The sequence below is a fragment of the Trichomycterus rosablanca genome, chromosome 1, assembly GCF_030014385.1.
Source record: "Trichomycterus rosablanca isolate fTriRos1 chromosome 1, fTriRos1.hap1, whole genome shotgun sequence".
Classification (NCBI taxonomy): domain Eukaryota; kingdom Metazoa; phylum Chordata; class Actinopteri; order Siluriformes; family Trichomycteridae; genus Trichomycterus; species Trichomycterus rosablanca.
The window spans coordinates 80559873-80587418 of record NC_085988.1 but is presented as its reverse complement, the minus strand read 5'-3'; the positions used below and the strand labels follow the sequence as shown (position 1 = coordinate 80587418).

The 27546-nt window shown below is 40.4% G+C and overlaps 1 protein-coding gene across 1 annotated transcript; it reads right to left on the bottom strand.

Annotated features, from left to right (window-relative positions):
• Positions 1–1648: 1648 nt before the first annotated feature.
• si:ch211-244b2.4 (uncharacterized protein LOC541512 homolog) lies at positions 1649–27240 on the bottom strand. The gene is made up of 10 exons (XM_062996533.1): positions 27216–27240; positions 24216–24313; positions 21996–22215; positions 19574–19718; positions 18940–19075; positions 13587–13707; positions 13423–13504; positions 10611–10722; positions 6470–6578; positions 1649–2642 (listed from the first exon to the last, which is right to left on the bottom strand). Exons 1-10 carry the CDS (start codon positions 27229–27231, stop codon positions 2587–2589), a joined length of 1095 nt encoding a protein of 364 aa, XP_062852603.1. The 5' UTR covers positions 27232–27240; the 3' UTR covers positions 1649–2586.
• Positions 27241–27546: the final 306 nt, after the last annotated feature.

The window sequence follows — 27546 nt, the reverse complement described above, 5'->3', positions numbered from 1 at the left end:
CCATGTCTCCTGAATCTCCACATCACTTCATAAAGTTAATGCTACACAATCAGAATATTTCAGACAAACCTGCTCAAACTGGCCATGAATAAAATGCACCTCTCATGCTATGGATACCTTAGGTGTCAGTGGTGAAAAGTATGTGGACACCTTCCTAGTTTTTTAATCCTTTAGATGGTTTAGATCTATAATTGCTAACAAGTGTATAAATTGTTTATATTACATTTACATTTGCGGCATTTAGCGGACACTAAATTTGATTTGTGGATCACTTGTTTTCAGTTACTGTACAAGGATAAATAAGCCATCCCTATGTGTGGTCTATCTGTACAGTAAATTCTGTCCATACAACATATCAAATTAAACTCAAAAAGCATTCAAAACATTTACATGAAAAGGAGGAAAGGACTGGGGATCTAATTGTAGAGGAGCACAGATCTGGAGAAGGACACAAACCTTCTCAAAGGCTCTGAACATAGATCACAAACTTAGTGATCTGTTCTGGATGATTTCTTGCCTTGAGCCCAGCATTTCTTTCAACACTATAAAGCAGCTATTAAAGATTAGTATGGTATCTGTCTATTTCCTCGACTGATCCCGTTAGGGGTCGTTGGTGGATCGTGATCCGCATTATTGATTTGGCACAGTTTCTACACCTGATGCCCTTCCCGACACAACCTTCCCTATTTATCCGGGCTTGGGACCGGCACAACAATGCACTGGTTAATGCATCCTAGTGGCTAGGTACCTATAGGCAATTCAGTGTCTCCAATTAGCCTGGCTGCATGTTTTTCATGAGTAAACCGTAGCTTTTTCATGAGGAAACCGGAAATCCACACAGACACGGGGAGAACATGCAAACTCCGCACAGAAAGGACCCGGACCGCCCCACCTGGGGATCGAACCCAGGACCTTCTTGCTGTGAGGCGAAAGTGCTACCCACTTAGCCACCGTGCCGCCCAAAGATTAGTATGGTATATTATGCTTTATTCTGTTTCTTAATCCACTTTTCCATTCCGAGTTTGTATATTCTGAGACACTAAATATAAAAACGGTTGTTTTATGTGACCACTTTTAAATCTAATAAAGTTATTTGTATTCTTATTATAAAAGCTGATTGAATTAAAACATTTGACTAAATAACTTGCCTATGTTTGGTACACGGGTACAACATGATTTAAGTCCTTTATAAATGTATTAGAAATCATTCATTCTAAAGATCAGAGGTGACATTGGCTCCATGAGCTTGATTCCAAAGTGGAGCAGTCTGGGTCCTTTCTTTGTAGATTTTGCATGTTCTCCATGTGTTCGCAGATGTGTTCCTCCAGGAGCTCCGGGGTTCTATGCTCATTTGAAAGACTTGCAGTTAGGTTAATTGGAGCTACTAAAATTGCCCTAAATGTGAGTGTGTACATGCATTTATGTGTGTGTGTGTGTGTGTTTTGTCCTGTGATAGACAGGCAATGTATATAACAGTTTGGACTGGCAAACTAGGTGTTTCCTAACTGTTAGTGTAAAACATATTACAAATTTACCTCACCTGTTACCACTGCCAGTCATAGTAATGTAATATATATAATAATTCAACGTTTTCTTTGGACTGTGGGACTCTGGACTCCCATCCCATAAAACATAAACATAGTCCAAACAAGCCAAAGCTCTTTGTTTTATTGAGTTTACTGAATACAACATTACAGGCTTTATTAAACATGGATAAACTGTATAAGCCTTGTAATTCTGAAACCAAAGAAATCTTTCCAACACTTAACAGCGAGCCTGCTATGATTTTAGCACGGGAAAGAAGTTTTAAGAAGTTTTCATTTCCCGAGCTAAAATCACAGTAACGCACAGCCTCTCGTGGCTTATTGCTTTAATAAACTTGTAATACAACTAAAATTACAGAAAATGCTAATATATTGCAATTTTCCCCTTTTCTATTATGCACCCTTTACAAAGAAGTGGTTGGTCACTGCACACATGTCAGAGGTCCAATGGCGCAGCAGGATATTCCGCTAGCACACCAGCACCGAGATTCTGAACTCCTCGGTTTGAAACTTGGCATTGCTACCGGTCGGCTGGGCGCCATCTGGCGGGCATAACTGGCAGTGTCTGCAGCAGATACTAATTGGCCACTGTATCTGCAGGGTGGGGGCCAGACAATGTGTGTCTTCATACGCTGTGTAAGGACCCTGACTGGCGGAAGAGACACCTGTGCAGAATGCAGGGGCGAGAAGAGGAGGGCTGTGCACGTGTCGGAAGAGGCGTGTCTAGCGACGTGTCCTTCTCGGATGCCATCGGGTATCACTCAGCAGCAGAAGACTAAATTGAGTGTTACATTGGGAGGAAAATGGGGAGAAAATGCATAAAAAAACCCCCAAAAACTGGAGGTCCACAGCAGTAAAGTTGGAAATACAAATCAGATAATTGGATATGACTATATTGGGAGGAAAATTGGGGGAAAAAGGCATAAAAAGAAAAGAAATGAAAGCAAATAAAAAACAGACAAGTGTAGCATCACACAATCACCGGTGGTTCCTCTTTTTGGCACCAGCTGAAACCTGCAGTGAGTGTATCTGCATTACTATATTACGCACGTTTAATTTTGCGAACGATGCTGGTGTTGAGGTTGACTTGGATCATTTCTGCAAGATAAAGATCAAATAAAGAAACTGTAAAGAAAAGTATCATCTGTCAGAGTCAGTATTAATGAAGGATGTGTGTTTTACAATCTGATCAAAAGACAAGGAGAGTAAAGATCCCACTAAGATATAAATAGAGTTTACACCCTTTGTTCTGAGAATGACAGACACAGAGGCCAGAATTTGGGTGTTGGTTGTCCCATATTGTTAAATCAGGCGTGTTAAATCCTCGTGCCTGCCAGTACCAGTAAACATAGGGGTGGCCTATAGGCCTGTCAGTACCAGTAAAGTAGGTTTGACTTCTTTTCCTGTAAATCTCAATAAAGTAGGTGTGTCAAAGTAGGTGCCCACACAGAAATGTAATATATGACATATATGCCCCTATATCAACAATGTTTTTTTCACATATGGAGAAATATTATTATAACATACGTGTATCCTCTGGATAAATGTAATATATGTAAATGTAAGTTTATACCATATATGAAATACCCATAATAAAAGTGTGAATGTACATATTTTAAATATATCTATAGGATTAATTTTTATATGGTATTATACTGTATGTTGTATCCATATATATTAGCATAAATATTAAATGTATATATGCAGTTTTATTAACATAACATACAGTGTATCACAAAAGTGAGTACACCCCTCACATTTCTGCAAATATTTTATTATATCTTTTCATGGGACAACACTATAGAAATAAAACTTGGATATAACTTAGAGTAGTCAGTGTACAACTTGTATAGCAGTGTAGATTTACTGTCTTCTGAAAATAACTCAACACACAGCCATTAATGTCTAAATGGCTGGCAACATAAGTGAGTACACCCCACAGTGAACATGTCCAAATTGTGCCCAAAGTATCAATATTTTGTGTGACCACCATTATTATCCAGCACTGCCTTAACCCTCCTGGGCATGGAATTCACCAGAGCTGCACAGGTTGCTACTGGAATCCTCTTCACTCCTCCATGATGACATCACGGAGCTGGTGGATGTTAGACACCTTGAACTCCTCCACCTTCCACTTGAGGATGCGCCACAGGTGCTCAATTGGGTTTAGTCCATCACCTTTACCTTCAGCTTCCTCAGCAAGGCAGTTGTCATCTTGGAGGTTGTGTTTGGGGTCGTTATCCTGTTGGAAAACTGCCATGAGGCCCAGTTTTCGAAGGGAGGGGATCATGCTCTGTTTCAGAATGTCACAGTACATGTTGGAATTCATGTTTCCCTCAATGAACTGCAGCTCCCCAGTGCCAGCAACACTCATGCAGCCCAAGACCATGATGCTACCACCACCATGCTTGACTGTAGGCAAGATACAGTTGTCTTGGTACTTCTCACCAGGGCGCCGCCACACATGCTGGACACCATCTGAGCCAAACAAGTTTATTTTGGTCTCGTCAGACCACAGGGCATTCCAGTAATCCATGTTCTTGGACTGCTTGTCTTCAGCAAACTGTTTGCGGGCTTTCTTGTGCGTCAGCTTCCTTCTGGGATGACGACCATGCAGACCGAGTTGATGCAGTGTGTGGCGTATGGTCTGAGCACTGACAGGCTGACCTCCCACATCTTCAACCTCTGCAGCAATGCTGGCAGCACTCATGTGTCTATTTTTTAAAGCCAACCTCTGGATATGATGCCGAACACGTGGACTCGACTTCTTTGGTCGACCCTGGCGAAGCCTGTTCCGAGTGGAACCTGTCCTGGAAAACCGCTGTATGACCTTGGCCACCATGCTGTAGCTCAGTTTCAGGGTGTTAGCAATCTTCTTATAGCCCAGGCCATCTTTGTGGAGAGCAACAATTCTATTTCTCACATCCTCAGAGTGTTCTTTGCCATGAGGTGCCATGAGGTGCCATGTTGAATATCCAGTGGCCAGTATGAGAGAATTGTACCCAAAACACCAAATTTAACAGCCCTGCTCCCCATTTACACCTGGGACCTTGACACATGACACCAGGGAGGGACAATGACACATTTGGGCACAATTTGGACATGTTCACTGTGGGGTGTACTCACTTATGTTGCCAGCTATTTAGACATTAATGGCTGTGTGTTGAGTTATTTTCAGAAGACAGTAAATCTACACTGCTATACAAGCTGTACACTGACTACTCTAAGTTATATCCAAGTTTCATGTCTATAGTGTTGTTCCATGAAAAGATATAATGAAATATTTGCAGAAATGTGAGGGGTGTACTCACTTTTGTGATACACTGTATATAAAAATAGGCTTATTTTCAAACATTCATGTCATTAAAAAAAGCCTCCTTCCTTCTCGACGATGCCACTATATATATATATATACATATATTTAATGTAATATATGTTTCTAGGTATAAATAATGATATATGTTACATACATAAGCATACATATTTCTATGGGCCACACATATATTTCAATATATAAAATTTTTCCAATTTTTTTGTCCTCTTCTGATTGGGGGATGGATGGAGGGGGCACGTTCTGCTTCTAACTATATGGACTACAAATCCCATGCTCTCACGGACTGTCACGTGACTGTCACATGTCCCAGTCAGCCAATCCTGATCTCGCTCACCGACTCCGGAGTTTTGATTCAGTTCGGCGGTGTTTGATTCAGTGAATCTTATTTGAACTCTGTTTCTTATTACTGAATCTAACCGTTACCATGTATGATCCTTGTTGTCTTCCGTTTACTGTTTAGTTTATCCTCTGGTTTTGGACTCTACCTGATTTTGTACACTGTTTTTGCCCTTTTTATATTAAACTTTCCCTGATTTATATTCCGTGAGCGTCTGGTCAGTTTCTGCCTCGTGACATGTTGGTATTTTAATGAAAATATAAATATGTAATATGTATAAATATATGTAAACAATCGCGATTGTCACATTCTAACATCGGGTGAAAACGCTCATGCGAATTAACCGAATTAATCGTGAAAATCGCCCAGCTCTAGTATGGGGTATCATCCCCTTGTCTTGACAGTCCTGATGGCCTCTGTGTCTGTCAGTCATAGTGGCCTCTGTCTCTTTAGTCCCAGTAAAGCAGGTATTGTCTCTGGCTATGTTCCTGTAAGTCTCTAGAAGGTGTCGTATCCTCTGTACCAGTGAGTTATTCCAGTGACTAGGGGCCTCCAGTTAAGCCTAATGAAAGAGGTGTTGCCTTTCTTTGGTGTCAGTCCCAGGGCAAGGAAGAGCACTATATGACCAAAAGTGTTTGGACACCACACCATGAGCTTGTTAGACATCTCATATTTTTTTGGAAAAAGGAAAAGGGCTCTCACAAGATTAAGTTTACGTTTTGGGAATTTGTGCCCATTCAGTCAAAAGAGCATTTGTACAGCTGGGCACTGATGTTGGTCAGCTGATGTTCCAGTTCATTCAAAAGCTGTTCAGTGGGGCTGAGGTCAGGGCTCTGTGCAGGACACTGGAGTTTCTTTAATCTGAGAGTTTCTTCATGTCTTTATAGAGGTTGCATTGTGCACAGGGGAAAGGGCCTTCCCTAAAACATTATTGCAGACTTGGAAGCATATAATTTCCCTTATATCATTGATTTATTATATCTGATAGCAACTGTTTGGGTTTAATTCTAAAATTAGAAGGGGTGTCCCAATAATTTTGTCCATATAGTGTATGCCCTCAGTATTTGTCAGTCCCAGTAGAAAATCTTGCTCTCTGTGCCTGTCACTCTCAGTAAAGAGGGTGTAACCTCTGCTTCTATCTGAGTTAGTGGCATCTTTACTGTCCTTGTCACTGCATCAGTCCCTTTTATCAGATTGTGAAACGCTGTCATACACCAAGACCAGTGTAGAGTAAGTTTGCTTTTGTAGACATACGTGAGAAGTCCAGTTTATACTCGTTGTTGTTCACGGTAAAGTCCATGGTGCCCTGAGGATTACGCTGGTACTCTGCCTCAATATCTGCACTCGTTATTGAACAGCAACTCTAAAGAGAAAAACAGAAAGGGTGAGACCCACCCATTTTTGGTAAAGCACATTCATACACTGTTACACTTAAATGTAAAGGCTCGGTCACATGAGTTTATTTTAATACAAGATTATTATTGCGCAGATATCAGTTTTAAAGGAATTTGAGGCAATGTGCTTTAACTCTGACCTGTAATTTTGCATCTTCGATCAACAGCAGAACTGCTTTGCTATGTTGACCAACCACAGTTGATTCAAAATGCCCAAAGTGATTCTGTCTGAGATTTAGTAAGTTATCCACCTTAACTACAAACATGTAGCGACAGTTCATAATTAATCAGATGTCTGAACTAAATGTGTTTTATGGTTGTGTTTTATTGACGACAGGTGCAATTAGCTTAGAATGCTAAGTCTGACTTGAACAATCAAGGCAGATTTCCCAAAGGTAAAAGCTTCTGTGTTTTAAAACAACATTAAAACCACCTCCTTGTTTCTACACTCACTGTCCATTTTATCAGCTCCACTTACCATTTAGAAGCACTTTGTAGTTCTACAACCCCTGGCAAAAATTATGGAATCACCACTCTTGGAAGATGTTCTGTCAATTGTTTAATTTTGTAGAAAAAAAATAAATCACAGACATGCCACAAAACTATCATTTTTCAAAATGTCAATCTTCTGGCATTAAGAAACAATAAAAAAAAGAAACAAATATAATAGTTGTGGTCAGTCACAATTGCTTTTTTTAGATCAAGTAGAGGAAAAAAATATGGAATCACTCAAATCTGAGGAAAAAATTATGGAATCACTCTGTAATTTGCAGTTTAAAAACAAAACATCTGCAGCAGATTAGATTTGCTAATTATTCTTCAGTTTAAAAAGAGTGCTCACACCTCGGAGAGCTGTTGCACAAAGCAGATTGTCATGAATCATGGTTCCAACACAAGATATGTCAGTTGAAACAAATGAGAGGATTATAAAACTCCTTCAAGAAGATAAATCATTGTGGAATGTCGCAAAAGATGTTGGTTGTTCCCAGTAAGCTGTGTTTAAAATCTGGACCAAGTACAAACAAAATGGGAAGGTTGTAAAAGGGAAGCATACTGGTAGACCAAGTAAGACATCAAAGCATCAAGATAGAAAACAAAGCAATATGTCTTGAAAACAGAAAATGCACAACAAAACAAATGAGAAACAAGTGGCCGGAAAGTGGAGTCAATGTCTGTGACTGAACTGTAAGAAATCACCTAAAAGAAATGGGATTTACATACAGAAAAGCCAAACAAAAGCCACCATTAACACCTAAAAAGAAAAGAACAAGGTTAAAGTAGGCTAAAGAAAAGCAATCGTGGACTGTGGGTGACTGGATAAAAGTGATCTTCAGTGATGAATCGCGAATCTGCATTGGGCAAGGTGATGATGCTGGAACTTTTGTTTGGTGTCTGTCCAATGAAATTTATGAAGATAACTGCCTAAAGAAAACATGTTAATTTCCACAGTTGTTGATGATATGGGCCTGCATGTCGGGTAAAGGCACAGGGGAGATGGTCTTCAATAAATGCCAAAGTCCACATTGAAATTTTGGACACTTTTCTTATTCCATCAGTTGAAAGGATGTTTGGTGATGATGACTTCATTTTTCAAGATGATAATGCATCTTGCCATAGGGCAAAGGACGTGAAAACTTTCCTTCAAGAAAACATATAATGTCAATGGCATGGCCTGCAAATAGTCCAGATCTCAATCCATTTGAAAATCTCTGGTGGAAATTGAAGAAAATGGTCAATGACAAGGTTCCAACCTGCAAAGCTGATCTGGCAACAGCAAGAGACAGTTGAAGGCAGATTGATGAAGAATACTGTTTGTCATTAGTTAACTCCATGCCTCATAGAGTTTAAACCATTATAAAAGCCAGAGGTGGTGCAACAAAGTAATAATGGTGCAGTGTTTTCTAATGATTCCATAATTTTTTCCTCAGATTTGAGTGATTCCATATTTTTTTCCTCTACTTGATCTAAAAAAAAGCAATTGTGACTGACCACAACTATTATATTTGTTTCTTTTTTTATTGTTTCTTAATGCCAGAGGGTTGACAGTTTGAGAAATGATAGTTTTGTGGCATGTCTGTGATTTCTATTTTTTCTACAAAATTAAACAATTGAAAGAACATCTTCCAAGAGTGGTGATTCCATAATTTTTGCCAGGGGTTGTACAATTACTGACTGTAGTCTATCTGTTTCTCTACATACTTTTTTATCCTGCTTTCACCCTGTTCTTCAATGGTCAGGACCCCCACAGGACCACCACAGAGCAGGTATTATTTAGGTGGTGGATGATTCTCAGCACTGCAGTGACACTGACATGGTGGTGGTGTGTTAGTGTGTGTTGTGCTGGTATGAGTGGATCAGACACAGCAGCACGGGACCCTAATTGGATAAGCGGTTAAGAAAGTGAGTGAGTGAGAGTGAGGTATCAACAGGGGCGTCGTAGTGGGGTGAAAAGTGGGACTGAGTTACCAGGGCCCCAAGTCGGGGGAGGGCCCTTGAGGAGTCTAGAAGGAGTCTGGACTGGGGTAAGGGGGCCCATGGGCACTGCTTGTGCATAGGGCCCAGAATTTGGTGCTACGCCCTGTATCAAAAAGGAAGGGTAACATATTTTTCCTTAGACCTTACAGGAACTGTGAATGCTTGAAATGAAAAATTCAGTCAGACACGTTCGATCATTTCTGGAATTGCATCCGCATTTCTAACATACCTTCAGCTTTTCATAAACAACAAAAACCTGTAGGACCTGCTTGGTACTTCTTAAACTGCGGATGCTACATGAATCTATTTTCATTCAAATCATTCTATATTTTATGAAGTAAAAGTGTCCTTGACTGTATGTTAATTGGATCAAACAAATAAAATGTACAACATACTTTATATTTGAAGGATGTAACCTTCTTCGAATACTGATCGTTGCACATTTTGTACATTTAGTACAAGTGAAGCATCACAGGTGTCTGGCTTGTACCTTTGAGCTGTTTATCTATAAAAGGAAACTACTGGCACTGTAGACGCTTTTATGACAGAACCAGTCATAAAATGGCTGTTTGTACAAGATTTAAGGTGCAACTAAAGCTAAGTTCACACTTTTTCTTTAATAAAGAACAAAAATAAATACATATAAGATTAAATAAGACATGTCTCTTAAAACAAACTGTACATTTTTAATCTGGGCTTCATGTCAAATCTTTACTTTCATACTGAACAGTACGAAGGAGCTGCGAGCGTGTCCACTATGTATTTATTGAACTGTACGTGAACCCGGATTAAGTCCTGTTAAGTACTGTTTAAGTATGAGATTTCGGATGCAGCCCTCGGCTTCTTCACGTCACCTGCCCACAGCGTGAAACACCGTGAGCTGTATATAGCTGTATGGATTAAACGACGCCTCGATGTGAAAAATTTGAATCGATGATTTTTAGTTATCGAATTACTTGAGTTTCTCGAGGAATCATTTCAGCCCTAATTCAGAGTCTTCAGATCTCTGTACAGTTCACACTACACGACATTCAGAGTCTTCAGATCTCTGTACAGTTCACACTACACGACATTCAGAGTGTTCAGATTGCTGTACAGTTCACACTACACGACATTCAGAGTGTTCAGATTGCTGTACAGTTCACGCTACACGACTTGATCTCTTGTAATCAGGAGTCTTCTAAGTCGTTGTGTATTTTACACTACACGACTGATCGGTGATAGAGGGTCACACACTACACCATCTATCATCAGGAGGAATCTCAGACGAGTCTGTCTGGTCTCCCAAACTACGTTTTTGTCACGAAAACACACGTGAGAAGTGAGGCAAATCGACTTTCGCTAAATGCTCGAAAATCACCCCTCGATTGTTATTTGTGAACAACTCGATCGTAGAGGCTCGCCGATCTCTTGCAGATTCAAGAAAAATATCTAGCATGTTAAAAATCTGGACCTGTCACCAGGGTAAATGTCCTCGCTTGGTAAATTTGCATATTTATGTGTGTTTGAGTGAAATAAAACCTTACTCGCGGAACAAAGTTGTGCCAGTTATTTCCTCTTCCGCTGAACTGCCACACCGGAGTGTGATTAGATGAAGACGGCTTCAGGGCCTTTAACATCTTCGTCACAATTTTTATTCTGCAGAGAGAGATTGTTAAATAAGTAAGAAAAGCAGTTTGTCAGGAGAACCGAGTCACTGCAGAAACACAGTGAAGTATTTAAATCTGAACACAAAGATTTAACATGTTTATAATACATATGAACATAATTTTACATTATTTACAAATATACTAATTAAAGAAACTTTATCATATACAACATTTAGTGCAGGGTTTTTTTTGAGAGACTTACAGTTTTGTCCAAGATTTTTACAGCGACCCAGGCAATACAAACAATGCATAAAACGCAAAAAAATACATACTTAATTAACAAAAATGGTGGCAATCTGGTTCATGTTTATTTTGTTTTTATGTACCTATTAAAATTTGTTTATTCCAGGCCGCTCAGGTGGCGCAGCGGTAAAAACACGCTGGAACCAGAGATGGGATCTCGAATACATCGTATCGAATCTCAGCTCTGCTTACCGGTTGGGCTGAGCAGCCACATCAACAACAATTGGCCTGTTGTTCAGATAGGGGTGGGATTAAGCCAGATGGGGTCTCTCTCAAAACTAATGCAACTACGATTTCTGCTGACTGATTGATGGCGCCTGCACAGAGACGAGAAAAGAGTGCTCTCAGGGTGTGTCTCTCCGTACACAGTGCTGAGCTTCACTGCACTTGTCCAAGTGTAGGTGATGAGATGCATACGGCATGCTGCCCACGTGTCAGAGGGGGCGTGGGTTAGCTTCGTTCTCCTCAATCAGAGCAGGGATCGGCATTGGTGAAGAGCAAGCATGGCGGAATCGGGCAATTGAACATGGTAAAAGGGAGAAAAAGGGGAGAAAATACATAAAAATAGTTTATTACTTATTACTTATTGTGACCCATTTTTTTGAAAAACTTGTGCTGAGGAACACACTACGCCCTCTAATTTTATGTCAGAATGTCCACCCTGTTATGGTCCACCCTGTAACAACCTAATACGTAACAGGGTGGACGTCACAGTGTATATGAGGTGCATGTGTAATTTAGCATGACCAATATTAGTTTGGAAAAGTATAACATGTCCTTTTTATAATAAAACATGAAAAACAAATTAAAACAGGGTTTCATTTTCAAAAAGTTTTAAGGTCCAAAAGGCACCAAATCCCAGGAATGACCAAGATACTTAATATAATAGTTTCTCTATTGTAAACATATAGTACTGAAAATATTTCAACCATCAGTAACTTTTCTGAGATAACTTCACCTAAACTCTTCTAAACCTGACCTTTATGTGTTATATTAGCATTTAAAATGTGCATGTGGGCAACACTGATGTTTTTACCGGTTTGTCAATAATCCGAGCTCGAGCTCATTTATATTATACAGCGAGACAAAACTCTGAAACATAAGAACAAGTCCTACTTTAAGTAGCTTTAATAGAACAAAATTAAGGTTTTAAGTGGCCTAGTCCTGACTTTAACCTTATTTAAATGCTGTGTCAGGATCTCACACCAACAGTTTATACCCAAAACCCTCTGTTCTTGCTGTATATTATTACACAGATCAGGCATAACATTATGACCACCTTCCTAATATTGTGTTGGTCCCCATTTTGCTGATAAAACCGCCCTGACCCGTCGAAGCATGAAACCTTTCTATCAGAACCAGCATTAACTTCTTCAGCAGTTTGAGCTACAGTAGCTCGTCTGTTGGATCGGACCACACGGGCCAGCCTTCGCTCCCCATGTGCATTAATGAGCCTTGGCGGCCCATGACCCTGTCACCTGTTTACCACTGTTCCTTCCTTGGACCACTTTTGATAGATACTGACCACTGACCCACAAGAGCTGCAGTTTTGGAGATGCTCTAACCCAGTCGTCTAGCCATCACAATTTGGCCCTCGTTGCTCAAATCCTCACGCTTGTTCATTTTTCCTGCTTCTTACATCAACTTTGAGGATAAAATGTTCACTTGCTGCCTAATATATCCTACCCACTTGACTATATTTCAAACCATCTGTAACACTGCTTCACCTTAACTCTTCTAAACCTGACCTTATTGTGTTATACTGATGTTTATTACCAGCTGTATGTGGGAGAAACAGAGGCTCTCACATTATATATAACAATAAATGAACAAATAACAAAAATGTACGACACAATAAATAGCTCGACTGGCTGTGTCTTGCCATAGCAAAAACCCAGCAGTGCTCTGTGCTTTAATATATAGCCCTGGAGTCAGCTGTGATGAACTATCGCTAATAAACCCTGGACTTTGTAGTTTGTGATGTGGTATGGAAAGTTTCAGTATGGGTTATAAAAGCTTAAAGGCCGAGTTTCTGATACTGGACAGTTTAGAGAGTGAGTTCATATGCCGATCAGCTTTGTGTACGGAAAGCCACACCCTGATCAGCATTATTCCCCGACTAATTGCCTCAGTCATTAAGGAGTCCGTATTCGGCTCTCACCCATATAAACAACAGCCAATCGTTGTTCATGTAGGCACCCAGCCCAGCCAGATGGCTGAGCTGAGTTTTGATGAGTTCGAACTGTCAGCTCTGGTGTGCTAGCGTGTTTTACCGCTGTGCCACCTGAGTGCATTAAATGCATTATTTACACTTTAGAATTAAAATATCTCTTTAGCCATCATTGTTTTCATTGAGGTTATTGTTTGAAACAGAAAAATGAAATTATAAATGAAATAAAACTTTCAGTTGCGAGCATCTTTAGCACCCCTTGTGATCAAACTTTACCTTCCATTCTGAGGAGGAACAAATTTAGGGCGTCTTCTGATCCTCCTCTTGTGATTGGTGGACAAGTTTTCCTGACACATTTCTAATAAAACAAACACAACGACAGGTTACACTGTAGAAACTTCATTTTTACTTATATTTTTGTGCACTTTCCCGACACACACCTCTGAACTTTATCTCGTAGGTGGTGGAGTCGACGGTGAGCTGAACAGAGCCCCTTCGGTCCCGCTGGAAGTCGGTCTCCAGGCTGGAGCTACTGAGGGAGCTGACTTTACCATTGACATCCTACAAAACGATTCACAAACACGTGTTTGTTTTTCACAAGCACAAATTTAATTTGCTCAAATATCTTGCTATAGTTAAAGCTAAAGCTATATATATATATATACAGTATATATATATATATATATATATATATATATATATATATATATATATATATATATATATATACAGTGGGGCCAAAAAGTATGTAGTCATTTTACATTTACATTTTCAGCATTTAGCAGACGCTTTTATCCAAAGCGACTTACACAATGACCTGAACACGATGAGCAATTGAGGGTTAAGGGCCTTGCTCAGGGACCCAACAGTGGCAACTTGGTGGTGGCGGGGCTTGAACCGGCAACCTTCTGCTTCCACTGAGCTATCACTGGCCCTAGTCAGCCACTGATTGTGCAAGTTCTCCTACTTAGAAAGATGAGAGAGGTCTGTAATTTTCATCATAGCTACACTTCAACTATGAGAGAAAAAATGAGGAAAAAAAATCCAGGAAATCACATTGTAGGATTTTTAAAGAATTTATTTGTAAATTATGGTGGAAAATAAGTATTTGGTCAATAACAAAAGTTCAACTCAATGCTTTGTAACATAACCTTTGTTGGCAATGACAGAGGTGAAACGTTTCCTGTAAGTCTTCACCAGGTTTGCACACACTGTAGCTGGTATTTTGGCCCATTCCTCCATGCAGATCTCCTCTAGAGCAGTGATGTTTTGGGGCTGTCGCTGGGCAACACGGACTCCACAAATTTTCTATGGGGTTGAGGTCTGGAGACTGGCTAGGCCACTCCAGGACCTTGAAATGCTTTTTACGGAGCCACTCCTTCGTTGCCCGAGCGGTGTGTTTGGGATCATTGTCATGCTGGAAGACCCAGCCACGTTCCATCTTCAATGCTCTCACTGATGGAAGGAGGTTTTGGCTTAAAATCTCACGATACATGGCCCCGTTCATTCTTCCCTTAACACGGATCAGTCGTCCTGTCCCCTTTGCAGAAAAACAGCTCCAAAGCATGATGTTTCCACCCCCATGCTTCACAGTAGGTATGGTGTTCTTGGGTTCTTCTTCTTCCTCCAAACACGACGAGTTGAGTTTTTACCAAAAAGTTCCATTTTGGTTTCATCTGACCACATGATATTCTCCCAATCCTCTTCTGGATCATCCATATGCTCTCTGGCAAACATCAGACGGACCTGGACATGTACTGGCTTAAGCAGGGGGACACGCCTGGCACTGCAGGATTTGAGTCCCTCTCGGCGTAGTGTGTATACTGATGGTAGCCTTTGTTACTTTGGTCCCAGCTCTCTGCAGGTCATTCATCAGGTCCCTCCGTGTAGTTCTGGGATTTTTGCTCACCGTTCTCATGATCATTTTGACCCCACGGGATGAGATCTTGACCCCAAGGGAGATTATCAATGGTCTTGTATGTCTTCCATTTTCTTACAATTGCTCCCACAGTTGATTTATTCACACCAACCTGCTTGCCTATTGTAGATTTACTCTTCCCAGCCTGGTGCAGGTCTACAATTTTCTTCCTGGTGTCCTTCGACAGCTCTTTGGTCTTGGCCATGGTTGAGTTTGGAGTCTGACTGTTTAAGGCTGTGGACAGGTGTCTTTTATACAGATAACGAGGTCAAACAGGTGCCATTAATACAGGTAACGAGTGGAGGACAGAAGAGCTTCTTAAAGAAGAAGTTACAGGTCTGTGAGAGCCAGAAATCTTGCTTGTTTGTTATTGACCAAATACTTATTTTCCACCATAATTTACAAATAAATTCTTTAAAAATCCTACAATGTGATTTCCTGGATTTTTTTTTCTCATTTTGTCTCTCATAGTTGAAGTGTAGCTATGATTAAAATTACAGACCTCTCTCATCTTTCTAAGTAGGAGAACTTGCACAATCAGTGGCTGACTAAATACTTTTTGACCCCACTGTATATATATATATATATATATATATATATATATATATATATATATATATATATATATATATATATATATATATATATATATATATATATACATACACACACTGCTCAAAAAAATAAAGGGAACACTAAAATAACACATCCTAGATCTCAATTAATGAAATATTCCAGTTGAAAATCTTTATTCATCACATAGTGGAATGCATTGAGAACAAAATAACATAAAATTGATCAATGTAAATCTAAATTATTATCCCATGGAGGTCTGGATTTGGAATCATACTCAAAATCAAAGTGGAAAATCCAATTACAGGCTGATCCAACTTCTCAAGACAAGTTAAAATGAGGCTCAGTAGTTTGTGTGGCCTCCACATGCTAGAGGTAGCATGAGACGGTGTCTACAACCCACAGAAGTTGCTCAGGTAGTGCAGCTCATCCAGGATGGCACATCAATGCGAGCTGTGGCAAAGAAGGTTTGCTGTGTCTGTCAGCACAGTGTCCAGAGCATGAAGCAGATACCAGGAGACAGGCAATACACCAGGAGACATGGAGGGGGCCGTAGGAGGGCAACAAACCAGCAGCAGGACCGCTACCTCCTCCTTTGTGCCAGGAGGAACAGGAGGAGCAGTGTCAGAGTCCTGCAAAATGATATAGCAGGCCACTAATATCCATGTTTCTGCTCAGACTGTCAGAAACAGACTCCATGAAGGTGGTATGAGGGCCCGACGTCCACAAGTGGGGCTTGTGCTTACAGCCCAACACCGTGCAGGGCGATTGGCATTTGGCAGAGAACACCAAGATTGGCAGATTCGCCATTGGCGCCCTGTGCTTTTGACGGATGAGAGCAGGTTCACAGTGAGCATGTGACAGACTTGACAGAGTCTGGAGACGCCGTGGAGAACGTTCTGCTGCCTGCAACATCCTCCAGCATGACCGGTTTGGCAGTGGGTCAGTAATGGTGTGGGGAGGCATTTCATTGGAGGGCCGCACAGCCCTCCATGGGCTAACCAGGGGTACCCTAACTGCTATTAGGTACCAGGATAAGATCCTCAGACCCACTGTGAGACCATATGCTGGTGCAGTGGGCCCTGGGTTTCTTCTGATGTATGACAATGCTAGGCCTCATGTGGCTAAAGTGTGTCAGCAGTTCCTGCATGATGAAGGCATTGATGCTATGTACTGGCCTGCCCGTTCCCCAGACCTGAATCCAATCGAGCACATCTGGGACATCATCCACCAATGCCACGTTGCACCACAGACTGTCCAGGAGTTGACTGATGCTTTAATCCAGGTCTGGGAGGAGATCCCTCAGAAGAACATCCGCTGCCTCATCAGGAGCATGCCCAGGCATTGTAGGGAGGTCATACAAGTACGTGGAGGCCACACACACTACTGAGCCTCATTTTAACTTGTCTTAAGGAATTTCCACTAAAGTTGGATCAGCCTGTAATTGGATTTTCCACTTTGATTTTGAGTATGATTCCAAATCCAGACCTCCATGGGATAACAATTTTGATTTACATTGATCATTTTTATGTTGTTTTGTTCTCAACGCATTCCACTATGTGATGAATAAAGATTTTCAACTGGAATATTTCATTAATTGAGATCTAGAATGTGTTATTTTAGTGTTCCCTTTATTTTTTTGAGCAGTGTATATATATATATATATATATATATATATATATATCTTATTATTTAAGCACCTGTTACCATAATGGGTCAGAATGTAGAACTGGTGGACACTTACAAGTACTTGGGTGTCTGGCTTGACAACAGACTGGATTGGAGGGCCAACACAGAGGTTGTTTACAAGAATGGGATGAGCAGACTCTATTATCTGAGAAAGCTCAGGTCCTTTTATGTGTGCAACAAAATGTTGACCATCTTTTACAGGTCTGTTGTTGTGGGCGCTGTCTTCTTTGCAGCTGTGTGTTGGGGAGGCAGCATCAGAGCAAGGGATGTAAAAAAACTCAACAAACTGATCAGGAAGGCTGGCTCAGTCTTGGGCTGCTCACTTGACAGTTTCGAGTTGGTGGTTGGAAGGAGGTCACTGAACAAACTAACAACCATACTTGACAACTCATCACACCCCCTTCATGATCTGCTAGTCAGAGAGCGGAGCATTTTCAGCAACAGACTCTTCCAGCTCCACCGTAACAAGGAACTGTACAGGAGATCGCTTGTACCAGCAGCGATCACGCTGTGTAACACTTCACTGGTTTGGTACATCATTGAACACTGAACTACTATTAGGATAGATAAAGTCCCCATGCACATAGTCCCGTCATCCGCCCTAGCAGACACGGTGGCCAATTAGTGTCTGCTGCAGGCACTGCCAATTATGCCCACTAGATGGCACCCGGCTGACCGGTGGCAACGCCGAGTTCTAAACCGAGGGGCTCGGAATCTTGGCGCTGGTGTGCTAGCGGAATATCCTGCTGTGCCACCTGGGCGCCTCCTAAAGCTAAATATTTTCATAAAACGTTTCGTTTTTAAATTGTGTCACTTCCAGAAAGAGCACAATAGTGAGACTTGTACCGTTAACCTCTGTCATTGTGCAGGTGCCATCAACCAGCCAGCAGAGGCTGCATTACCTGAGCGCCTAGTAAAGCATTTGATAGCTTTGTCAAGACACATAATCTGTCACTAATGAAAGCACCAACTGGCCAGCACAGATTTGTGTGTAAAACACCTTTATCAAACCAGTATGCTATGTTACAGAGGAATCCAAAAAATGCACCATGTGGGCGCCTCCTAAAGCGAAATATTGTAATAAAAGTTTAGTTTTTAAATTGTGTCACTTTCAGAAAGAGCACAATAGTGAGACTTGTTACATATTCTGTGGTCACTCCTCTTAATTATCACTATGGTTGGGTGTTTTAGTCACACCAAGTAATAACAGGTGTATAAAATCAATTATATCCAATTATATCAATTATCTATTTTTAACCATCCCTTTCCTGTTCTGGCATGACTGCGTGTCCATAGTGAAGATTGATGAGATGCTGTGGAGTCCTGACCTCAGCCCTATTGAACCCTTTTGGGCAGATTGAAACGTCTTGGCCATAAATGTGTACAAATTCATACAGATACAATTGAAATTATTTTCGAAAGGACTTACACAAGAGTAAAAGCATTCATAGCATCAAACAGGAAGGCGGGTTGGCGATCTGTATTAATGCCCACCTCTCTATTTAACACCCATAATGGTTTGAGTCCAACAAGCTCAAGCTGAAACTCAAGGTCAGCTGTCAAATCTTACTTGTACTGTGACAACAAAATGTATTTTATTCCATCATACTGACCTTCTCTCCATACTGGTTCCAGCTGTGGTTGCCTCTGTAATACCACAGCCACTCAGTGTGGCGGGAACCTTTACGTCTAACCCGCAGGTTGGTCTTTTTCAGAATGCGCATCTTAGTAAAGTCGATAGACAAAGCACTACACACAAAAAAACAGAATGTACGAAGTTTTAAAATGAAGCATGAAGCTATACTTAGTAGATGTCAGCTTAAGTTTAAAAATGTAAAATGTTAATGAAACAAACCAGAAATGATGGCAATTACAGAAGTGTACATTATTATTAAAGTCCTATACAGGATTTGGGTCAGATTTTACCCAGTCAATGTTTTCCAGTTACCCCAATCACAACTGGTGGATTTGATGACTATAAATATAATATGGTGTGCAGGTATTTTTAGTACCTAAAATTAATAACTAGGAGAGTTGTCCAAATAGTTTTGACCATCTCCAATTACCCGATTACTTAGTAAAGCATTTTATAGATTTTACAGATCTGTCATTGATAATATGCATTAACTGGTCATCACAGATTTGTGTTTCTTCATAACACATACCAGGTAAACACCTTTATCAAACCAGTATGATATGTTATAGAATATTCAAAAAATGCACAGAGCATAAGATTAGCAAACATACCCACGGGGAGTGTTGAAGATCTTGATGCCGTTAGTACTGGGTCGTGAGTACTGGGCCTCCAGTATATGATCATTGGCTACATCCTCCCAGCCGTTTCCCAAATCCAACTGCCATCTGTAGGGCTTACTGCTGTCCGTTTCACTATCTGAACAATGGTAAACAAACGAGTTATTTATTTATTATTTATTTATTAGGATTTTAACGTCATGTTTTACACTTTTGTTAAGTTCAAAACAAATAGTGTCCTGTCAGTTCAAATTTTTAATGTCAAACACAGTCATGGACAATTTTGTATCTCCAATTCACCTCACTTGGGAAAACATGCAGACTCCACACAGAAAGGACCTGGACCACTTCACCTGGGAATCAAACCCAGGACCTTGTTGCTGTGAGGCAACAGTCATACCCATCGTGCCGTCCTAAACAAACACATTAAAGAGAAAGATCAAATCTCAAAGATATTTGTTCTAAAACAGAGACTACAGCTGTTTACACATCAGCTGAGTTTGCTTGACAGACTGGTCTGATAAGAATGTTGGTGTAATGTAACATGAGAACACTTATTTACCATTTGTCAGTCAGAAAATACCACCTGCTAACATTAAGTTACAGAAATAGTTTATAGGTTGTACTAAATCAGCTTCTGTTTGCTACTTTTGCTTTCATTTGCTAGGTCTGCTTTTACTCACTAGGTTAGCTTGTGGTTGCTTTTGCATGCTTAGACATTGCAGTGTTGGCTTAACAGTGAAGATAACAGACTAGTGACTGGGAGTTTAGGAGTTCAAGCCCTGCCCATGCCAAGCTGCCATTATTGGGCCTTAAACAAAGCCTGATACATGTTTTGCAGCAAGGCGGTTATGCCTTTTACATGAAGTGGTAAACGACTCTGTCCCAAACTGTTTGAGAGTGTTGCAGACATCAAATTCTAAAAATGTTCATACATACAAAATACAATTAGATTGATCAGTGACAACATTAAACAACTCTTTCTATTTTTGTCAGTTAAATAAAGATTACATTTTATAAAATGTCCCAAGTTTTCCAGAAATTTAGTTTGAGCATCTGACCATCCAGACAAATTTCAGCCTTTCTTTTTAACCTTGGCAAAGAGATCATCAGCAAATTATGATAGCCCACTACCATGGAGATTCAAACTATCAGCCGATCAGGCATCTACACAGAAATGAAGGCTATGTCTGAGTGGGAAGGATGGTCAAACAGCTTAGCCAGTGAAAGATGCATGTGTCAGTGTGTCAGGAAGGGCATCTGGCGTAGAGAATGTGCCAGATCACGAATCCCGTATGCTGACCAAAATGATCCAATGTGGTGACCCCTAAAATATGGGAGAAGTCCAATAAACAAAAGACCATTGTTTCATGTAATATAGGTGTTACGGTGGCTCGGTGGGTAGCACTGGCGCCTCACAGCAAGAAGGTCCTGGGTTCGATTCCCAGGCGGGGTGGTCCAGGTCCTTTCTGTGCGAAGTTTGCATGTTCTCCCCGTGTCTATGTGGGTTTCCTCCCACAGTTCAAAAAAACATGCAGTCAGGTTAATTGGAGACACTGAATTGCCCTATAGGTGAATTTGTGTGTGTGTATGTGTGTGTATGTGTCTGTCCTGTGATGGACTGGCGCCCCGTCCAGGGTGTTACTGTGTGCCTTGCACCCATTGAAAAGCTGGGAAAGGCTCCAGCACCCCTCCTGCGACCCTAATTGGATAAGCAGTTAAGAAAGTGAGTGAGTGTTTCATGTAATGTTTCATTAAAAATCGGTGCAGCTGAACTATCCCTATTTATATAAGCACAGAGAGGTCACTAGCTGAAGTGAAGGCCTTGGCACAAAGTTATAAACAATTGCAGAAGTTTTATGTATATTTATGACTAGGGCCCTACTAAATTCACAGGAAAATGTGCTTTCATGGATCTCGTTTTTCAAAAATCACAGATTTCATGGATTTTTTAAGAAAAGTGACACACACCCCTCTGCGTCCACAGAATTGGTTGGAAGTTTTCCAAACTGAGTCGTGTTTTTAGCTGCTTTAGACTTCAACACCTTGGACACTTTGACTAACTGATTGCTAACTGAATTGCTGTAGGATTGCTAGGATCGCCTCATGGTGCAAATTAACCAGTAACCCTGACACACAGAATAATGAATGTTAAATCGCTAAACACAAACTTTAAATTTTGAATTTCACAGTAAATGGGAAAAGGCTCATTTCATGGTTTGTGAATTAGGTAGGGCCCTATTTATGACCCACAAGATTTTGTCAAATTTGACATTTTTTAAAACCCTACAAATTCATAACTCATAAATACTCAGTCACAGAAAAAGAACCATCATGCTGTACATGTACCGTACAAATGCATATACACTTTTGACTTCAACAGTATACACAATACATGGACACAAGCCTGACGTACCAGACGAGGAGCTGCGACTCTGCCCTCTGTGACCCCTGCCGCCGTTCCTCCTCCTTCCACGTTCCTGCTCACTGGACCCGTAAGAGCTCAGGTTGTGCGAGAGGCGACAGTTGGCACCGTATTGACAGGAGTCTTTCAGAAAGTATTTGCATACATGCTGGTTTCGACATTTCTTGCCGTAGCGGCAGTGACCTTTGTTGTAATAACGGCAAACCTGACGCTAAGTAAAAAATTAAAAATAAAACTGTTATTAATAATATTTAGTATAGATACACAGAATATATCAAGGAGAATCAAGAAGGATTCAACATCTGTGTTTTTTTATATATTTTCTCTATACATTTATCCCTTTCACAATTACACGCATAATGCTGTTGTATTTTCCTCTCTACACCATCCCCTTTGTTCCTCCCAGTTTAGTCGTGTCCAATTCCCTGATTACAACTTCTGTACCCCCTGCCCTGAGCAAAAACGAGCCGCGCGTCCTGTCTTCAACTGCTTCTCTTGACCCGTCAGAGGCAATCACAAAAGTCCAGCCCTGCTGTCTGCAAAACATGCAGCAGCAAAGAGGAACTCCCTCAACCTTTAAATGAAATTGCCTCCCTAAACCTAACGCAATCAAACATTTGCGATAACCCATGATGAGTCTTTTGCACTTCTCTGTGTGGAATTGTTTTATTTGGGCTGTGCTGGAGGGTTTTCGAACATAAACTGATGGTTTAAGGTCCTGCCACAGCATCTCAATGGAATTCAGTCAGGACTTTCTTTTAAGCCATTCAGAGGTCGATCTGCTTGTGTGCTTTGATTATTTTCCTGCTGCATAATCCAACTACGCTTGAGCTTTAGGTCATAAACAGAATGGCCGGCATTTTCCTTCAGGATTTCCAGTGACCCCGACCAGGATAAAGCGGTGGTAAAACTGACAATGAATAAATGAATGAATGGCCTCAGCCAGTGAGACAAATCATTGCTTTTTATGTAAAACACTGCCTGGCCAAAAAAAAGGTCGCACACTAATATTTGGTTGGACCGCCTTTAGCTTTGATTACCGCACGCATTCGCTGTGTCATCGTTTCCACAAGCTTCTGCAATGTCACAACATTTATTTCTGTCCAGTTGCATTAATGTTTCTTGTATTGATGATGGGAGATTTGGACCACTGCACAAAGTCTTCTCCACCACATCCCAAAGATTCTCAATGGGGTTCAGGTCTGGACTCTGTGGTGGCCAATCCATGTGTGAAAATGATGTCTCATGCTCCCTGAAGCACTCTTTCACAATCTGAGCCCGATGAATCCTGGCATCGTCATCTTGTAATATGCCCGTGCCATCAGGGAAGAAAAGATCCATTGATGGAATAACCTGGTCGTTCAGTATATTCAGGTAGTCAGCTGACCTCATTCTTTGGGCACATAACGTTGCTGAACCTAGACCTGACCAACTGCTGCAACCCCAGATCATAGCACTGCCCCCACAGGCTTGTACGGTAGGCACTAGGCATGATGGGTGCATCACTTCAGCCGCCTCTCTTCTTACCCTGATGCACCCATCACTCTGGAACAGGGTTAATCTGAACTCATCAGACCACATGACCTTCCATTGCTCCAGAGTCCAATCTTTATGCTCCCTAGCTAATTGAAGCCGTTTTTGCCGGTTAGCCTCACTGACAAGTGGTTTTCTTAAGGCTACACCGCTGTTTAGTCCCAATCCCTTGAGTTCCCTTCGCATTGTGCGTGTGGAAATGTTCTTACTTTCACTATTAAACATCCCTGAGTTCTACTGGAGTTTTTCTATCATTTGATTTCACCAAACGTTTAAGTGATCGCCGATCACCATCAGTCAAGATTTTTTTCCGACCACATTCCTTCCTCGAAAATGATGTTTCTCCACTGTCCCTCCACTTTTTAATAATGCGTTGGACAGTTCTTAACCCGATTTTAGTAGTTTCAGCTTCTCCTTAGATGTTTTCTCTGCCTGATGCAGAGATTAACATCTTTTCCACGACCACAGGATGTATCTTTCCACATGGTTGTTTAACAAATGAGAAGCTACTCACTGCATCAGTTAGGGTTAAATAACTTGTTGCCAGCTGAAACATAACCACCCATGCAGTAATTATCCAATGGGAGGCTCTTACCTATTTGCTTAGTTAAATCCAGGTGGTGACCTTTTTTTGGCCAGGCAGTGTATCAGTATACAGCAAATGAGATTTGGTCAAACCTGATTGGGTAGTCCTGAGTCCGAGCCCGAGTCATTGCTGGAAACGTCATCTGATTGTGAATCGATGTCAGTATCGCTGAACTCTGAACTGCTGTCACCTATCAGAAAAAAAAGTCCAGTTAAAAGCAGTGATCAGACTACTGTAATTATGTAGTCTGTATTCTGAGGAGCATGTTGTTATTTATTTTTTATTTTTTTTAATTTAACCTTTATTTAACCAGGCAAGTCATTAAGAACTGCTTCTTATTTACAATGGCGGCCTGGCAAAAGGCAAAGCCTCTTGAGGAACAATCATACAAACAAATTTACATAAGACACTGAAAACAAACAAAATATAATAATTAAATAAATAAATATAAATAAATAAATATATAAATAAATATGTAGAACACGGCAAACTCAACTTTATTTAAATTTAGGCTTGTTTATTCGCATTAAAAGGTTTATTCTTGTCAGGGCCGCTCTGGGAAGCACAGGGCGGCTAACTACTGCAGGGCTTCGGCCATATCCCCCTCAGACATAGCCATACATGTCCGTGTAGAAGCCTGGCTGTCTAATACTTCTAATACGTTAGTGGTGGGCTAAAGTAATAGACTGCTGCACCAACAAATGTGGCTTGTACTTCATCATTAGATTTTTTTCTGGATGTTAGTTGGTATTTAGAATAAAATAGAACAGAATCTTTACTGTCACTATACACAGGTACAATGACATTTTGTATGGCATCTCTACAGCAGAGGTAGTAGCAACAGTATAGAAAACAATAGTAACTTAAAACTCTTAAAAATAAAAAAGTACACAGTATAAGTAATGTACATGTGTATTTATAAATATTAAATGCTGTATGTGTGGAAATGCTGCATAGTCTGCATGTAAACCATAGTGTGTGTGTGTGGGTGGGTGTATGTGTGTGTATTTGTATGCTAGATGTGTCTCTGAATACAAAGTGAGGTCCATTAATACAGCGTATGACGAGTCTGGTGTAGAGAAACTCTTGTTGACTGCACACTGCCCTGATTTCAACCCTATTACACATTTCTGAGATGAATTAGAATGCTGATTATAAGTCAGTTGTCCAAGATCAGTGTCTGGGTGGCATGGTGGCTAAGTGGGTAGCACTGTCGCCTCACAGCAAGAAGGTCCTGGGTTTGATCCCTAGGTGGGGCGGTCCGGGTCCTTTCTGTGCAGAGTTTGCATGTTCTCCTCGTGTCTGTGTGGGTTTCCTCCAGGAGCTCCGGTTTCCTCCCATAGTCCAAAAACATGCAGCCAGGCTAACTGGAGACACTGAATTGTCCAATAGGTACCTGGCTGCTAGGATGCATAAACCAGTGCATTGTAGTGCCGGTCCCAAGCCCAGATAAATAGGGAGGGTTGTGTCAGGAAGGGCATCCGGCATAAAAACTGTGCCAAATCAATAATGCGGATCACAATCCGCCGATGACCCCTAACAGGAGCAGCCAAGGAAATAGACAGATTCAAGATCAGTGTCTGACCAAGCAAATTCTCTTTTGTGCCCACATACTCGGCCATATAATCTATTTAGTTTTAGTTTTTTTATTTTAGAAATGTTAGCACACTTGCTGACTGGATCACATTGCGGAGGTGCATTCAAGTTGGTGTTTCTTCACTTTTAAATTCATACACCATTCTATAAAGGGAAAACAGGTAGCAATGTTCAGTAGGATATTAAGATTAGAAATATTAGTTAGAAAATGATTGCACATTGCAATTTTTTACTTGAAGTCAGTGTACTGTACTGTACATCTTCACTGGACACTTTATCGGATGCTGTACTGTATATGTAACTGCTGTATTGTTTACTCTTTGTTTATATCAGTGGTGTAACTAGGAGCTCATGGGCCCCAGTGCAAAAAAAATTTTTTGGCCCCCTCAACAAATTTCATATATACGTATATACAGTAAATATATATATATAAATGCTGTATGCTGATCAGCGTGAATTAAAGGTACTCACTCACTTAATATTTTACTTTAATATTGTAATATACTAATAACAACCTGGTGAGTGCAGCCAATGGAGGGGGGCAGTGTGGTGGTGGTGGGGGGTTTAGTTCATGTCGTGAAGGGCCCCCCCACGCCATGGGCCCCAGTGCACCTGCCCCCCCTGGTTTATATATAGTATAACCTGTTTCTATTATTTCCTTTTAGTCTACCCCCCTTTAGTTTTTTGTTCTGTTAGACGTCTTATATTCTTATTTTTTATATAATTATATTTCTTATATAGATTTTTTTATATTTACTGTTAATAAATTTTAATAAATACTGTTTTTTATTCTTTCCTGTACTACATTGTAACGTCATTGTGTAATAAAGTAATCAATAAATCAAAAAATGAAGTTACTTAAAGCACACAGTATTTACTCTGGTAAGATTTCGACACTGTTATATATTGTTATCTCAATCCCAGTGTTATCTATTTGGACATATTCGTCACAGACCCATGACAGCAGTCATGTATGATTATAAAGCTGTAACATTTATTGCACAGTTGCACATGTCTGTATATTTATGTCAGGATAATGATTAACCAATGAATGACAGTATACAGTACATGTGATCATGCAGAACTCTCATGACTAGTACTATGATAAGTACAGGAAGTCCCTGAAGTCTGGACACAGACAAAATGCATATTTTTAAAATTTTATTTCATTAGAATATTAATCAATAACATCTTCAATGTGTTTTCTACTGTCTGTGATGTAAGGTGTATGTGAGTTTACTTTAGTAAACATGTAGTTATTTATAGTTGGTGATATTTCCTATGTGTCCAGACCTTAGAGATACCCTGTGTAATAAATCCAACACACACAGATCTAAAAATAGTCCTACTCTTTATTTTCATTTCTACCTTTCAGCTGAAGTTTATTAATGAGCAAAAATAATAAACAGGTAAACATGTTATAAATCGGTACCATGAATGAAACGTTCTAATATAATAATAATATTAATAATAAAGTATTATATTGTATTACTCACCAGCTGCTTCTGCCATGATTTGAAGTGAAGTGAAACCCAAAATACTTTCAATTTCATTTTCTCCTGTAAGTCACACCCTGACGCTGCACTGTTTAGACAGGAAGGGTTGTACCACACTTCACCAAACCTATTTAACATATTTTATTCACAACATTACGACTGTTTTACGTAATATTTAATTAATAGGTTTAGGTGTATAAATAATACCCCGCAGGTGTATTATATCGTTTAATGTTTATGGAGTGCATGTATAAATTCAAAGGCAACATTGCAAGGCGCTATTTGTTGTAAAACAGCGACATCTGCTGGACAAAGTTTGTAATTCACATTT

Bases quoted from the DNA above. Each gene is read 5' to 3' on its own strand.
- si:ch211-244b2.4 (XM_062996533.1), bottom strand. The intron at 19,719-21,995 runs GTACGTCAGGCT...ACCATTGTTCAG, and splicing joins GAGTCGCAGCTCCTCGTCTG to ATAGTGAAACGGACAGCAGT. The intron at 13,505-13,586 runs GTGTGTGTCGGG...TTGTTTTATTAG, and splicing joins CTACGAGATAAAGTTCAGAG to AAATGTGTCAGGAAAACTTG.